Here is a 14,197-nt window from a genome sequence, read left to right as displayed (position 1 = left end):
CATTCTGTATAACTTATATAAAGGTAGGGAATTGATAGGGGGAAAGTTAATAAACAAATGATCAAAAGAGCCCTTGTGAGCATATGTAGGCTTGGCAGTGGGGAGGGCGAACTAATTATGTAAACAAATATTCCACCTACAAGTTAGTGTAGAACTCACTATATGATTGATTAGAGCAGGCTAAGCGCCATTTGGATAAGCCAACAATTTGTGCTACCAAAAACTAAAGGGAATTTAGTACAACAGGGGGGAAATCAGATACACTTGCAGGCCCAAGCAGGATTCAACATGTTGTGAAACTTTCGGCTGACGAAGGAGAAGCAGCATGGGATGACAGGTCAGAAACTACTATACAGAAGAGAGTCTCCTAGCTTGTGGGAGGTGGGAAGAAGAGAAGATGTTTTGTGTATCACATTATGGCTTCACTGCATGGTGTGTTTGTGGCTCCCACAGACAGGGTAGCCGAAAAAACAATCCGGCAGACGTATTCGACTCATTTTCCAGTAAAAGTATTACCTATTATTATTGAACATATGTGATAACTTTAAAGCACATTCAAAGCACATTTTTTCTCTCAAACAGTTCTGGGCACTGTAGTCTACCCCTCACAAAATCACAGAATTACAATTCCCAGCAGCCCTTAAAAACTCACAGTACACAGAATTATTTGAGCTGGTGGTGGGTGGGGGATGTGCTTCAAATGTAGTATCCACTCTTTGCATTCTGAAATCCTGTACTGGATAGTGGAGCAGCTGCTTTCACAGATTTTGTTTTCATACATTTATTTACTTCCGTAGCATACTCATAGAAATAACAATGACAACAAGTATTTAGCAACACTGTGTCCCTGGCGCTCAGGTATCCTTTACAATCCTGTCACCCTTGTTGTAAGTGACTTCCTAATGAAAAGTTAATGTGGCGCTGTGAGGAGATAATTCATTTGGGCCAAAACAGGTGGAATTCCTACTTATCATCAGTAAGTACACACTGTCACACAAATGATAACACCAGGGGCAAAGTATAATTTACACAGCCCTTAGAGGGAGAGTTTGAGTTTCAGGCCACTCTTGCTAGTGGTGTGTCCAGCTGCCTGAAGAGACTGAGAGAGCAAATCCCAACACAGAAGCTGAGAGGCCATTCATATACAGTATGTTATTTCCCCCAACTCTCATGGTCATTTTTATTGCTCAAACAAGTGACCTTGAAAATAAATCAACTGCCATGTAGTAAAGGATTTGGAAGGTTGAATGCATCCAAACAAGTCATTCCACTGTCACTGAAAAGCCCCAAGTGAGTTTATGGCATTTGTTGGATGATGGCGCCCATCCCCTGCAACTTTTCCATGCCTTTCCCTAAGCATGAACAGAGAACAAGGCTAGTTTGTGACTGCCTTGCAGTGGAAGTATAGTCGTGGGGTGGTGCAGAATTCTGAATACCTTTGCAATGCTTTGTTTACTTCACCAAAGTCAAGTCATTTTATTATGGTCAATTACCAGTATCAAGCCAAAACCACAAATATTCAGAGATAGCGAGTTGTTCTGGGTCAAATCCGATATTCCCGCTGAGGGTTCTGCAATTGGTTCAGAGATTCTTCCTCTGCCCTATCCTCCGCCAACCCCCAGGCAAAGAACAGCTCCAGCTGCCAACAAATACTTGGGTCATGCACTTAAAATTATCATCACCCCAAAATGTACCACAGCATCAGCACATGACCAGTATTGTTGTTAGTAGAATTTGGCAGGATGCAAGGAATTTTGCGGTGATGTGATAAACGAGCTGGTAATTTTTTATTATTTTGAATTTTCTTTATTTATCATATGTTTCACTGTATTTGCATATAGTGTTGCATGCTGCCTTGACATTTTATATGTGTGGGCAGTATATATTTTTTTCAAAATACGTAAATAAACTCTATCCTTCCATCTGCTGGGTCCAAGTTCCCTGAGATTTTAATTTTAGCTCCATCGTGCAACAAAGCCTAGGCATTGCCTCATCTTGCCATACTGCAAAAAGCCTGTTTGGATCAGCTCACACAAAGCACACACATGCTAAATTAACTAGGAGTGGAGATAGAAGAAACATTTTTAGAGCAGTTGGGTTAGTTTGGAAATGCCCTCGCTGCTCTCAGCCCCATCTCTCTCCTCTCCAAGGTCAAGCACTTTATAAAAAAAAAACTAGTTCTGCTAGTTTGCAACAGAAGCCAACAGCATATAGTGTTAAGTGGACAGCACCCATGACAACACCAAAAGCAAAACAAAACCCTATCCCCAGAGCAGCATTATGCGTCTTCTTTTAAAGTTTCCTTTCTTCTTTTAATACATCAAAGATTAATGGATAAACATACATGTATGACGCTTTGAAAATTAGAAAAAAGGGGAGAGTCCAGATGACACACAGAGGAGGGAAGGGACAAAACCGAGAACTATGGCAGCACTTGATGTTTACCCACCAGCCATTTCAGTAGCAAAGCCAGGAGACACTGGACTCGTCCTTTGGCGGAGGAACCTGCCCATGTGATCTGCTGTGAAACCTGTTTTAATAAAGCACCCACCTTCCACTTCAGTGTCAGCCTTTAGTTACCCTGGAGTCTATACATGATGCTCAGCACTTCCTTTGCCCTGTAACAGTGGTGTAAAAATCAGTCCTACTGGGTAAAGTGCCCCACTCCAACTGAAGTGAGTGCCTGCTGCACTGCTTTCACAGAATGGATAGCAGTTCCAGAATGAATGACTATGAAGTAGTTATTGAACAATTAAATAAGCTGCTTTATTTAATATACCTTAAGAATATATATGGCCCTAGCTCTGAATCCCCCAGGAGTTGCAGCTATATGGGTTTTAAACTGACCCACTTGTTAAGCAACTGAACACATATAGATATGGTCTTGTGTTCATCCCTCCCCACTTCTTTCAGCCAGCCAAAGATTCAGATAAAAGAGGTAAATTGTTCTTGAAGTGTCTGCCTTTGATCTGCAGACTTAATCTGTTGCAGAGGAGAAGAGAGCACTTATTCGTGTGTGTGTGTGTGCAGTGAGTGTGTGGAGCTTACAATTTTTTCATCTGCCAGGTTTGAACTCTCTCACCACTTATTCCTAACTATGGATAGAATTCTTATTTTGGAACTGAATCTAAGACTGTGAACATATTACAGGCTTAAAACACAGCTAGGGTGTTATTTTTCCTCAATTAAGATTGGAGCCAGTTCGGGGGCGGGGGGGGGGTGGCGGGGCACAGAATACATTGAATACTTCATAAGAGAGATACAGGAGAGATCTGGATTGTGGCTAATACCGTGTGTCCACTGTTTCTCAAACCAGCGGTGGGAGCACACTGGATGCAGAGCAAAAGGGAGTATGTACACAGCCAAAAATCTCTGCTCAGCATATACTTGAGCAAATCACTGTTTTTCAAGCTTCAGTTCCCCCATCTGCAACAAGGCCACAATAAGAACCTACCCTTTAGGACTGTTGTGAGGGCAAAGCAACAACAGAGCTAAAATTGGCACAGATTATAATTGCTTCCAGGCATTGCCACATTACGATGAGTGTTGAACTGTGTGAAAAGTGGTTGCTATGCTGTACACCCCTCTCTTTCATATTCCTTTTAAGACTTCTAGAGCTACTTGTGCTTTAATGCAAAAAGAGTTCTTCTGTGTTGGGAGTACAAGGACAGGAGCCAAGGATTCTTACACATGTAATCACCCCCGGATGTTTTATTTATTTATTATGCACTTCGAAAGGCAAGCTATGCCTCTTAAGAGGTAAATTGTACTGAAATCAACACAGCTTAGTTTTTGAATGATGTGTTGGATCAGGATGTAGAAGCATTACATAATTTATACATTTGTAAGGCTAACAAATAATAGCAGCACTAGCAAAAGCTGTGCTAGTTTGCCAAGTCCTTTTTCCCCCTTGGGGAAATGTCATTGGTAGATTCGGATGAATCTCCTGCTAGGGTTCTCCTTGTTGTTTCATGGGAGACTCGAGGCAGCACAAAACTAGACTTCTTCTGATCTCAGCTGTTAAATAAAGCAGGTGTAAACATTCAGATACCACTACTGCCCCCCTGCTTGTAGCAGCTACTATGCCACCATGCATGCTATCACTTTGGAAAATAAAATGTCAGGTGTTAGGAAGTACTGAAGAAGAAGCCACCAATCATAAATTTTAGAATTGGGGGTGGGTGTCATGGGCAGCTTCGGCTGAAAAAAAAAGCCCTGCATACTACACACATTACAGATGTTTGGGATGAGGGTGCACTGGCTAAAAGCAAGTGGCTTGTCTAAGGTCACCTAATGCATTTGAGGCAAATATTAGATTTAACTGCAGAGTCTACAATGTAGACCTCTTCGGTCTGCTATGCTACCCCAGCTCTCATATCTGTGAGTACACACAGCCCTGCAATTCATCCGTTATGAGGAACTTGGGTGCAGATGTCTCCACAACCAGTTTCAGTTCAGCCTTGTACATTGTGGTCCCCATTGTCCCAGTCAATTGGACATTTACAGCAGCTTGCCCAAGGCAGTACTCAGATGCATTGTCAAATGTGTTGGCAGGGGGAACCCTAGAGCTAACAGAACATGGATGTTGTAGGTCAGAGGGGCTGAGATGTACGTAGGAGAAATACAAATCTGTGTTATACCTGCCTCTGGCTACAGCAGACATTTTTATGAGCATTCCAGCAACCATAATGATGCATATCTGTATGCAGTTCTCTCCCTCCCTATCCTATTCTGCTGCTTTCTTTATCATGTATGGTGTCTGACTAAAAAGGAAGTATGAATTATGTCCAGCTGTCACTCTTCCTCTGTCTGGAATGCATCCCACCATTGCCCCTCCTAGTGTCTCCAGCTCAGAAACAGGCTGAAGCAGTTCTCAACAAGCTCGAGTGGTTGACTTTGCAAGCAAACAGCGCTTGGACCTTCACCTGACATACCCTCTTATAGCCTCCAATGCCTTAACCACCACCGCAATCCAGAAACTAACCACCGGCAGGCCTACATTTGAACTCCTGAACGCATGAAAAGGGAGCTTTGGAATGTTGCACAGGGGTGGAGAGAGGTACGCAAAAGTAAGAGGTAGGGGCCCCTCTGTCACTTGCCTACAGTTTACGACACTGTTGCAGGCCACCATCATAGAACCTCCACTCACAAAGATGGTTATTGCCATGGGGAAAGTGAGGTGAAGGTGTCACTTTTGGCTCAGGCTATTTCCAATGGAAAAAGAATTGGCACCAATGGGGGATTTCCCCCCTTATTATAAAAAAGTCAAAGGGGTTGCCATGTTAAGTCTCTTGCAGTGAAAACAATCAAATAACCTTGAGGCACCTTAAAGATGAGTAACATTTATAATGGCTTTTGTAGACTTAAGCTTGCATCTTCAGATGCATTTAATGAAGTGGCCTTGGGTCAGTGGAAGCCTCTGCCACAATCACAAGACTCTCTGATTGTTTTTCACTGGGCATGGAATGCTGTTGGACGGGGCTGGGGGACAGGATGGGAAAGCCCGTGGGTGGGGAATTAAGTCAAGTATTTCAAAGAGCATGGCTGTCTGCCTAGAACACTGAAGGAGGAGCACTCCATACTGCAACATTTTGTTCCAGGTCCAAAACATTTTCCGGCCATTTAATGGTGCCCACTAAATCCTCGTGGAATGCCTCAAGGAAAGAAACAAAGAGTTGGAAATACATTGTTTTGTTACACTGAAAAGAGGGAGGAAAATGAGATCACATGAAAATGAAATGCAATATATACAGACTGTGAGAACTGCATTAAAATTTTAAATCAGGCATAGGCAAACTCGGCTCTCCAGGACCAGTGGTCAGGGATGATGGGAATTATAGTCTCAAAACATCTGGAGGGCCGAGTTTGCCTATGCCTGTTTTAAATGAATCTAAAATAACAACAGTGACAATTCAACAAGCAGTGTTAATGATATACAGACATGCTAGCATTGGTAAGTCAATTATCCACCTACATGTGTTAAGACTACATTCAGGCACAGATGATAGAAATGAATTTCTGGATGTTATGCACACCAAATTGGTTATATTTCTCAGTTTAAAAAACCCAGGAGTTTGGCTATGTGTTCATTCTGCAGAGCTTCCAAACATTTAGAAAAACCCAATAATAAAGCAAAAGCTTCATATAAAAGGGCATGGCTTTGATGTGAAAAAAATGAGCTGTTTGCCACTTATTATCTGGGTTTTTTAAAAAATTGACTAGAGGTGTGCTTTTGTACAGGCATTGCAAGGCAAGGGAGCATTCAGTCTATAAAGGCTAAGGGAAGACGGCAACAAAGCCAATCAGCCCAAGAGGCAGACACTTGAAAAAAGAAGTAGCAGAATAATGATCGCTATGACCAGGGCGAGGCCCCGCTGTTGCAGGAGGAGAGGCGGCAGCACGCACATGAGACAGCACACAATGAAAAGAGTCACAGCAGGAGGGGCGATCATAATCTGTCCTAAAAGCAATTTTTAAAAAGGGACTGCCAATTTTATTTTGCCATTGCAAAGATCTGAAGATTGCTGAGGAAAGACTTGTGTGGTAAAAATGTAAGTGCCTATTATTAACTTTTATATATTCCACATCTCTAAAATTGTGCTAGATTACGAAGTAACCAGAGGCATATGTGCTGAAGAAGAAAAACGCCACCATGAATAACAAGGTGCCATATCTGAACAAAGGGAGAAGGCCAGGCGAGTTCACTTCCCTTTGTCCATATGAGCCCCCTAGAGTAACTTTTTGCCAACCTGGTGTAATCCGTATGATGTTGGGACCACAACTCCCATCAGCCCCAGCCGGCATAGCTGGGAGTTGGAGTCTGACAAAATCTGGAGGGCGCCAGATTGGCAGAGGCTGCCCTAGGATGAGGCACGTTTTGGCCATTGTTATTCAGTAGCCTGTGAAATTTGATAGGCATGGCTGGGAGAGCTGGCAGGATGTTCCAGCTCTGATTACAGTCATGCCTCTTCTACTGCACCTCTCATCATCTCCCCTGCAGCAGCTTCTACCCCACTTTGCTCAGCCCCTTCTCCTGTCTCTATCACTGTTGCCACCACCACCAGGCTTCAAGGTTTCTACAGATGCATACAACATCTGCTCTAACTTCCCTAGGGCAGGCACACCATGGTTAGACTGTGCTTCTCCCTAAATAGATTGGATCAGCTCTAGAGAGTGCCAGTGCCACCTTCTACCTGAAGGAGGGGAAGAGATGGGAAAGGGCAGAGGAGAGGAGGGGAGAGAAACCGCCCCCAGTTACCCTACATCTTCTGCACCAGAATCAGGGCACCTCAACTCCATCACTTATGAGAGGAGGGAAGAGGATGTTTTGCAGGACTTCGACTTTCCATTCTGGGTATGGTAAAATTTGCAATAGCTCATTCAGACCTGTAGGATCGGTGTAACTGAGGGCACATCTGCGCTCAAGTTACAAAGATCCTATAGATCTGGATGAGACACTGCAAATTTCACCATACCCAGATTGGATGTCTAAGATCACTTCAGTTTACTATGTCCACAAGAACTGCATATGCACCCTGCACCTTGTTTTAAGGTACTTCTGTTTGATGCTATTGTTTCTCAAACCTGCTCCACACTGATTGGGGTCCTTAAGCTGTCCCTAATTTGTCTCTAGCCAAGGTGTGAGCACCTTTTAATGTGAACACACCCTTACAGCACAAGTTTAACCAGGTTTACTCAGAAGGAAGTCCCAATGATTTGAATGGGATTCACCTGCAGGTGTGTACGCTCTGAATGGCGGCTTTCCTTCTCTTGGATATAAGACCACATCACACGGTAAAGCATGTGCGTCATTCAAGCTGTGAAAAGCAAGTTTTCAGAAGCCTCAGCACAATATTCCAACCACTAGGAAGTTACATTGGTGACCTAAATTAACTCCCCACCACACAAAATAAAGCTGCTCCTATTGGATTTCTGCCTGTTCTGAAGCTCTTAAAGACACACCACTCTGTCAGGCTCAGGGCAGTGACTAAAAGCACATGATGAATAAGCCTTGTCTGGATACAGGAACCAGTGTCCGCCATCTTGAATATCTATTTTAGGTCCAACAGAATCCTAACAAAGGGAGGGTGGAATGGAGGACTTTGGCGGTATAATTCCCCAAACTCAAAATCGAAGTGTCTCATGCCTTCTTTGAATTAACAAGGTTTCAAACCTGTTTAGGATCAATGGTTTGCACTGAGACATGTAGGATTGTGGGAATACAGGCAGGAACTGGGATCTCCTTTCAGGTAGGCCCATCCTTCTCCTGTCAGCCCAAAGCACAGCATTGCATAGGACAGGACAGACATACCAGTGCAGGGTGTGGGACTAGACTCCACAATTAGAACTAGAGTGACAGATCAAAGGGTGGGTGCAGTCATCAAGAAAGTGAGCTCCAGGTGTGTCCAAGAGCTTCCTACCCTCTGGTGTTCTATCATTAATCTCAGTGTAGTTCAAAGGCTATATGGTAACACCATCCAGTGTTGTTGATCTGCCACTATTCAGCAATCTCATATTGCAGAGATAGTAACCTCTGAGTATTGCAGAGATAGTTAAGCAGGTTAGCTGCTAATTGTGCCTTTGATTCCAGGAACTGTTCTTGTTCCCATTTCACGGGTTGTCAAACAATGACAAGACTGAAACTAGCTCATGAAGGAGAAACCACTGAGACCAGCACCAAATTTAACCCAAGGTCTTAACTGAACAGTTCTAGCCCTCTCTTCACTGCAGCACTGCCAAGACTGAAGAACAGTAAATGGTGCCTTTGAGTTTACATACGGGATCCACCATCACACCCTGATAAAGCAGGGGTGGCTAACCTGTGACCCTCCAGGCATTGCTGGACTCTAACCCCATCAGCATGGCCAATGGTCAGGGGTGATGGGAGTTGTAGTCCAGCAACACCTGGAAGGCCACAGGTTCTCCAGGTGTATACAATGCACCTGTCCCTGCGTAGATGCACTATATACTGAGAAGTTAAATTATTACTATTGGTGCACATGGTTCTACTCTGCACAATTTAATCCTCACAACATCCCTATGAGTTAGATTAGGCTAAGAGACAGCAATTGGTCTTAAACCGCCCAGTGAGCTTTATGACTGAGCGGAGGTTTAAACTCTGGCCTCCCAGTTGCATTTAGCTGCATTTTGACAAAGGTAATGAACTGATAATTATTTCCAACTGGTAAAATACACCGAGGGCTCTGAGGCAGAATCACAAGAAACATAAGGAAGAAAATCCCTAACTAAGACCCTGGTGTTGGGAAACATTGAGGGCACAAGGAGAAGGGGACGATAGAGGACAAGATGGCTGGACAGTGTTCTCAAAGCTACCAGCCTGAGTTTGACCAAACTGCGGGAGGCAGTGGAAGACAGGAGTGCCTGGCGAGCTCTGGTCCATGGGGTCACGAAGAGTCGGACACGACTGAACGACTAAACAACAAAGTCTCAGGTTCTTTCTACCTCTATTGTTTAGCCAGCACCTGAAAGAGGAAACAGTATGACTCTGCAAGCAAAGGAAACTTTGTACCGTACTGGAACCCTGCCCTGGCGTTTGTGCCAGGGCGTTTACATGAATGGAATACGTCAACCTGATAGGGGGTCATAAATTACAAGCGACCTCTCCTAATCTCTGGATATGCAATCTAGGTCTCCAACTGCAGAGGTGAAAAACAAGCAGTAGGAGCAGCACTAAAATATGTCCAACTTCCATGTAAAGAGACCCACTTGGTTCCTTCCAAAACACCTTTGTGGGTGTGGCAGAGGAGAGCCTAGTAATTAAATGCAGCATAATTGTCACTGGTGCCATCAAGGAAACTGGAAGGATTTCAAGACTATAATTCTACTGAAGAGAGGTGACATCTCCCCATGTCCAACAGAGGCCTTCTGTTAGCTTCTCGACTAGCAGGCATTACAGCAGCGCAAGCGTCTTCAGTTTAGTAGTACTGTGGGTGGTGAAAACTGCATCAGATGAATTTTTGCCTGTCACACAGCTGTTGTAGGTGCAGCACCTTTCTGAGGATGACTCAGGAAATACAGAGTGTGAACCCTACTGTTGAAAGACGCTTGCTCCATCTCTCCTCTAACTCAATATGGGGAAATGGATAGTTATCAGTAGAGCATGGAAAGCTCAAGTTCAAATCCATATCCTGCTAAGCCATCGAGCTCACTGGGGCTGCCAGTGAGCTACTCCTATGCACCTGGGTGTAAATCCCACGACACTGAGGACTCATCCACAACTTCCCTTTGTCCCATAATAACTGAGTAGCTAGGACAGAGTGGCAAATAAAACCAACAGTGTTAACATTTAAGCAATCCCACCTGCTTCCTCAACATAGTGCTAGGTTTTGATCGGGGCTGAGGAACCGGTGGATCCCTAGATGCTGCTGGACTCCAGCGGCCATCATTCCTGATCATTGGTCATGCTGACTGGGGCAGATGGGAGTTGGGAGTCTGCTGGGCCACAGATTCCCTAGCGCTGCTGTACATAAATTGTGTGGATGGGAGAATTAAAGAAGGTGCAACTACTATTGTCCCTGACAGTATTATGCCTAAGGGGCAGCTTGGGAGAGGTGAGGGTGGTTTACTCCCTCAGGTTAAGCCAATTATTTAAGTGAGACAGTTGTCCACAGAACCAGGGTTGCTTCCCTGTGTGGTGCAGTGGTTAGAGTGTTGGACAAGGACCTGGGAAGCCAGAGTTCAAATCCCCACTCAGCCATGAATCTCACTGTGTAACCATAGGCCAGGCACTATCTCTCAGCCTAACCTACCCCGCAGGGTTGTTGCGAGGTAAAATGGGGAAGAGGAGAACCACACCACACACCTTGAGATCCTTGGCTGGAATATAAATGTAAAATAAACAACATAAAAGCTGTGAAGTAGTAGTCCAAACTAGGTTGGTAAGGTTAGCATAATGTTACCATAGGCATAGTGGCTCCAGGAAGAATGATTGTTTTGCAGACAGCAGCAGGAGGCAAAGAACTAGTAGAAATTACTTGCATAGTAAACAGCTGGAGAAACCGAGAGCAGTTTAAGCGCAAGGTATGGGGGATATTTGACTGAATCTCATGTTTGATTAAATCTATGAGGCAAGGCAAATTGCTGGAGAGGAGAATTCTTCTGCTATCTCACTTAGTCATTCTCAGTTCTGACTAACCTTTGTCTGGCCTGCGTATCTTGAGTGTGACCCAGACTAAACCTTTGAGAAGGTCCACGCCACCTTCCCAGCGAGGAAGCTGTCTTGGTAACACAGCCCTATTATTATCATAAAAACTATTGGCGACAGTTTCTCCTTCTGTCTACGATAGTTAGCATATAAACCTTCGACACTGGCTGGCTGACTAAGCCTGCAACCACCCCAACAAGGGCATATTCCTGGTTGAAGCATCTGAATCAACAATACAGCTGGGCTAACTCCTCCACTGCACTTTTTTGCCCCCGTGCCATTTTATCACACGGTTTGATTAATGCAGCTGCACCGCCAGAGTTAGAAGAGTTCGCACAACAAACAGGAGAGGGGGTTAGGAGTGGTGAGCTTTGAGCTGGGAGGCCCTCGAGTTCCCATCTCACCTCACCCTTGAACTCCCTAGGGGTGGCCTCTACCAAGCAACTGTTTTCTCAGCCTAATGAGAGTAGCAACGCTGACTTACCTCGCCAGAACACTGCAACAATTTCCTAGATAATGGGTGGCATCCAACTAACTTTTACTCACAGCAGACCTACTGGAATCAATGAGCCTGAGTCACGTGCATTCATTTCTGTGGGTCTACTCTGAGTCAAACCTAGTTCAATACCGACCCTTCACAATTCCCACACAATCGACCCAAAGGTTTCTCTCCACCACCTGACGCCCCTGTGCCCAGTTTCATTTCTCCCCTCGCCTACCTTTCAGCTCCGCGTAGTCCAGCATCGCTCCGTTGGTCCTGGGGGTCGAGTGGCTCTTCTGCAGCATCCTCATGCGGACCTGCTCCTGCACCCGGGCGCTCTTGAACCCCTCGGCGGCGTCGGGGGTCTCGCTCTTCCTGTCCAGCTGCTTGTCCGAGGGCAGCGCCAAGGAGCACACGCCATCCTCCGGCTGCAGAGCCGACAAGAAGAAGTTATTCTCCTGCATGCTGGCTGCTGGGCCAGGAGCGCACGTGAAAAACAGCCCGGCTCTTCCTCCGGGTCAACCCGCCCCTTCCCCGCGCCTGCCAGGAACTCTGTGTGGGCTGAGGGGAAGTTCCTCGCGAGGGCTTGGAGCAGCCCTTCCGCTCCTCCTGCGCCCTCTTTTCTGCGCCCAAATGGCGCTTTGACGCGCCAGGTGAGTTGCGCGCTTATTCACAGGTGAGTCTGTCGGGCCCTCCCTCTGACTTCCTTAGTTAGTGTACAAAAAAAAAGTTTCTTCATTCAGGGAGCGCGCCCACACATACACCCGCCTCCTCCTCCACGCCATCCCCGGTCTTCTTGCAAGCGTCGTTTGGTTTCCTGGGACTTTCCTTTCCTTCTCTGCGCTGGTGGTGACACACCTACGTGATTCCACCCCTCTCTCTCCCTAGCAACTGAGATCAGCCGGGAGGCAGAGCAACAGGTCGGCCGCTTCCACCTTAAGCAGGTGAGGCGTTGGGCAAAGCGGTGCCTTTAAGGTGGAATTCCACAGATGCACGAACTGGCCTGGCCTTGGCCCTGCCCTGCCCCACACCTCGCCCTCAGCTGTGTAAACTGGCAAAAGCGGTTATGGGTGCGGTGCCTCCAGGGTTCTTGAAGGGTGTGCGTTTGTGTGCCTAGAGATAGAGGGCTGTAGGCCGTGGTGCCATCCCACTCTCCTCTCCTTTTGTTACACCTTCTCCATTCCGCGAAACAGAGCTCCCCCGGTTCTGGCAGAGCCCCGTGTCAACAAAAGTGCAGCAAAACAAGGAGCGAACACGCCTCGGCCGAACCCAGCTTTGTTCTCTCCCAGCTTTTGAAGTAACTTAACAGCCTGTACATTCCAAACACTGAGCTGCTGCCTTGGGAGCTGTGCGGGAGAAGGGATAGAGGCAGGCCAAAGTCCAGGAGCTCAATCCAGGCTCCTCCTCCTCCTGCTCACCCAGTCCAGGGGGCACCTCTAGAGCATGCAGAGTGAGGCTCAGCTACACAGGCACATTCTGTGCCATGGCTGCAGCCAGGGAGAGACAGTGGGTGAGCAAGTCATTCCAGCTGTGGCCTTTCCTTCCCCATCAATTTCTTCACCAGAGTATATAGGTAGCTGCCTTATACAGAGTCAGACCACTGGTCCATCTAGCTCAGTATTGTCTACACTGACTGGCAGCAGCTCTCCAGGGTTTTGGGCAAGTCTTCCCGGTCCTGCCTGGAGATCAAAACTAGGACTTTCTTTGTAAAGGCAGATGCTGTACCACTGAGCTTCGACATTGCTGACTGGCTGGGCTGGAAGGAATGTGGCAGGGGTTCCCCATTCACCACTCGGGGTCATAGATCACTGCTGAATCATACAGTTCCAGGGCTGCTCACCCTACCATTAGGCAGGGTGTGGCACCTGCTTAAGGCAGCCAATTTAAGGTGTCGTCAAACGGCACCAAGTCGCCAGTTCCTTAAATTATTACTATTATAATATTTTTACTCTCAGGGAGAGGCATTTGGTGATTTTATGTCTCAGGTGCAAAAACAATGTAGTTAGTCTTGGACGCTGTGTGCCTTTGCGAGGAGACACCATTTGCTGCAAAATACATTTGGACTAGCCTTGTAGACTGCAATACTAATGAAGGGGGAAGAGCCATTTCCTTGCTTCTTAGGAGGGTATACAGCACTTGCTCAGTGTTGGAAGACTTTGGGGGGGAAGCAAGTGTAGAGAGAAACAACGCCATTGTGACAGAAATGGTCTTCTACGCTGGGCAGAATCCTAAAACTACGCACACACTGCTCTCATCACTGTCCCACTGTGGCCTTGCCATCTGCCAAATCCCAGTATGTCCTTCTTACAGATCCATGTACCCTTCCATAACCACCCCATAATGGGTTCTTGATTCCTGTTCTTCCCACCATTAGGTTGCTACTTCTTGCCCTACAACTCCAAGCCCACTAGACTCTTTCCTTACCCCTCTACTACTGTTGGTGGGATTCTTTTTCTGTTACTGGACCTGTTTGCCCTGTCTACCACCTGTATAGCATTATGTCTGTTCCCTTCTACTTTAACGGGATAGCAAGTGAAATAGACGCAGACTGT

The 14,197-nt window shown here is 46.1% G+C and overlaps 1 protein-coding gene and 1 long non-coding RNA gene across 4 annotated transcripts in view; one reads left to right on the top strand and one right to left on the bottom strand.

The window, feature by feature from the left end:
- PKP3 (plakophilin 3) overlaps positions 1 to 14,197 on the bottom strand; it is a 65,601-nt gene that overhangs the window by 30,501 nt on the left and 20,903 nt on the right. The window contains exon 2 of one of the 2 annotated variants that reach the window (XM_083417615.1): positions 11,884 to 12,073. The exons of the other annotated variant lie outside the window; for it this stretch is intronic. Coding sequence (XP_083273741.1) covers positions 11,884 to 12,073 — 190 coding nt within the window. The remainder of the gene's footprint in view (positions 1 to 11,883; positions 12,074 to 14,197) is intronic. 2 annotated transcript variants of the gene reach the window in all.
- Positions 12,105 to 14,197, top strand: part of LOC310666772 — a 52,804-nt gene continuing 50,711 nt past the window's right edge. Inside the window, exon 1 of one of the 2 annotated variants that reach the window (XR_014506025.1) lies at positions 12,105 to 12,321. This is a non-coding gene — a long non-coding RNA (uncharacterized lncRNA). The remainder of the gene's footprint in view (positions 12,322 to 14,197) is intronic. The other variant, XR_014506028.1, reaches the window with a different exon arrangement.

The sequence above is a fragment of the Podarcis tiliguerta genome (genome assembly GCF_965153285.1).
Source record: "Podarcis tiliguerta genome assembly, chromosome: 1".
Classification (NCBI taxonomy): Eukaryota; Metazoa; Chordata; class Lepidosauria; order Squamata; family Lacertidae; genus Podarcis; species Podarcis tiliguerta.
This window is presented reverse-complemented; position numbering and strand designations above follow the sequence as displayed.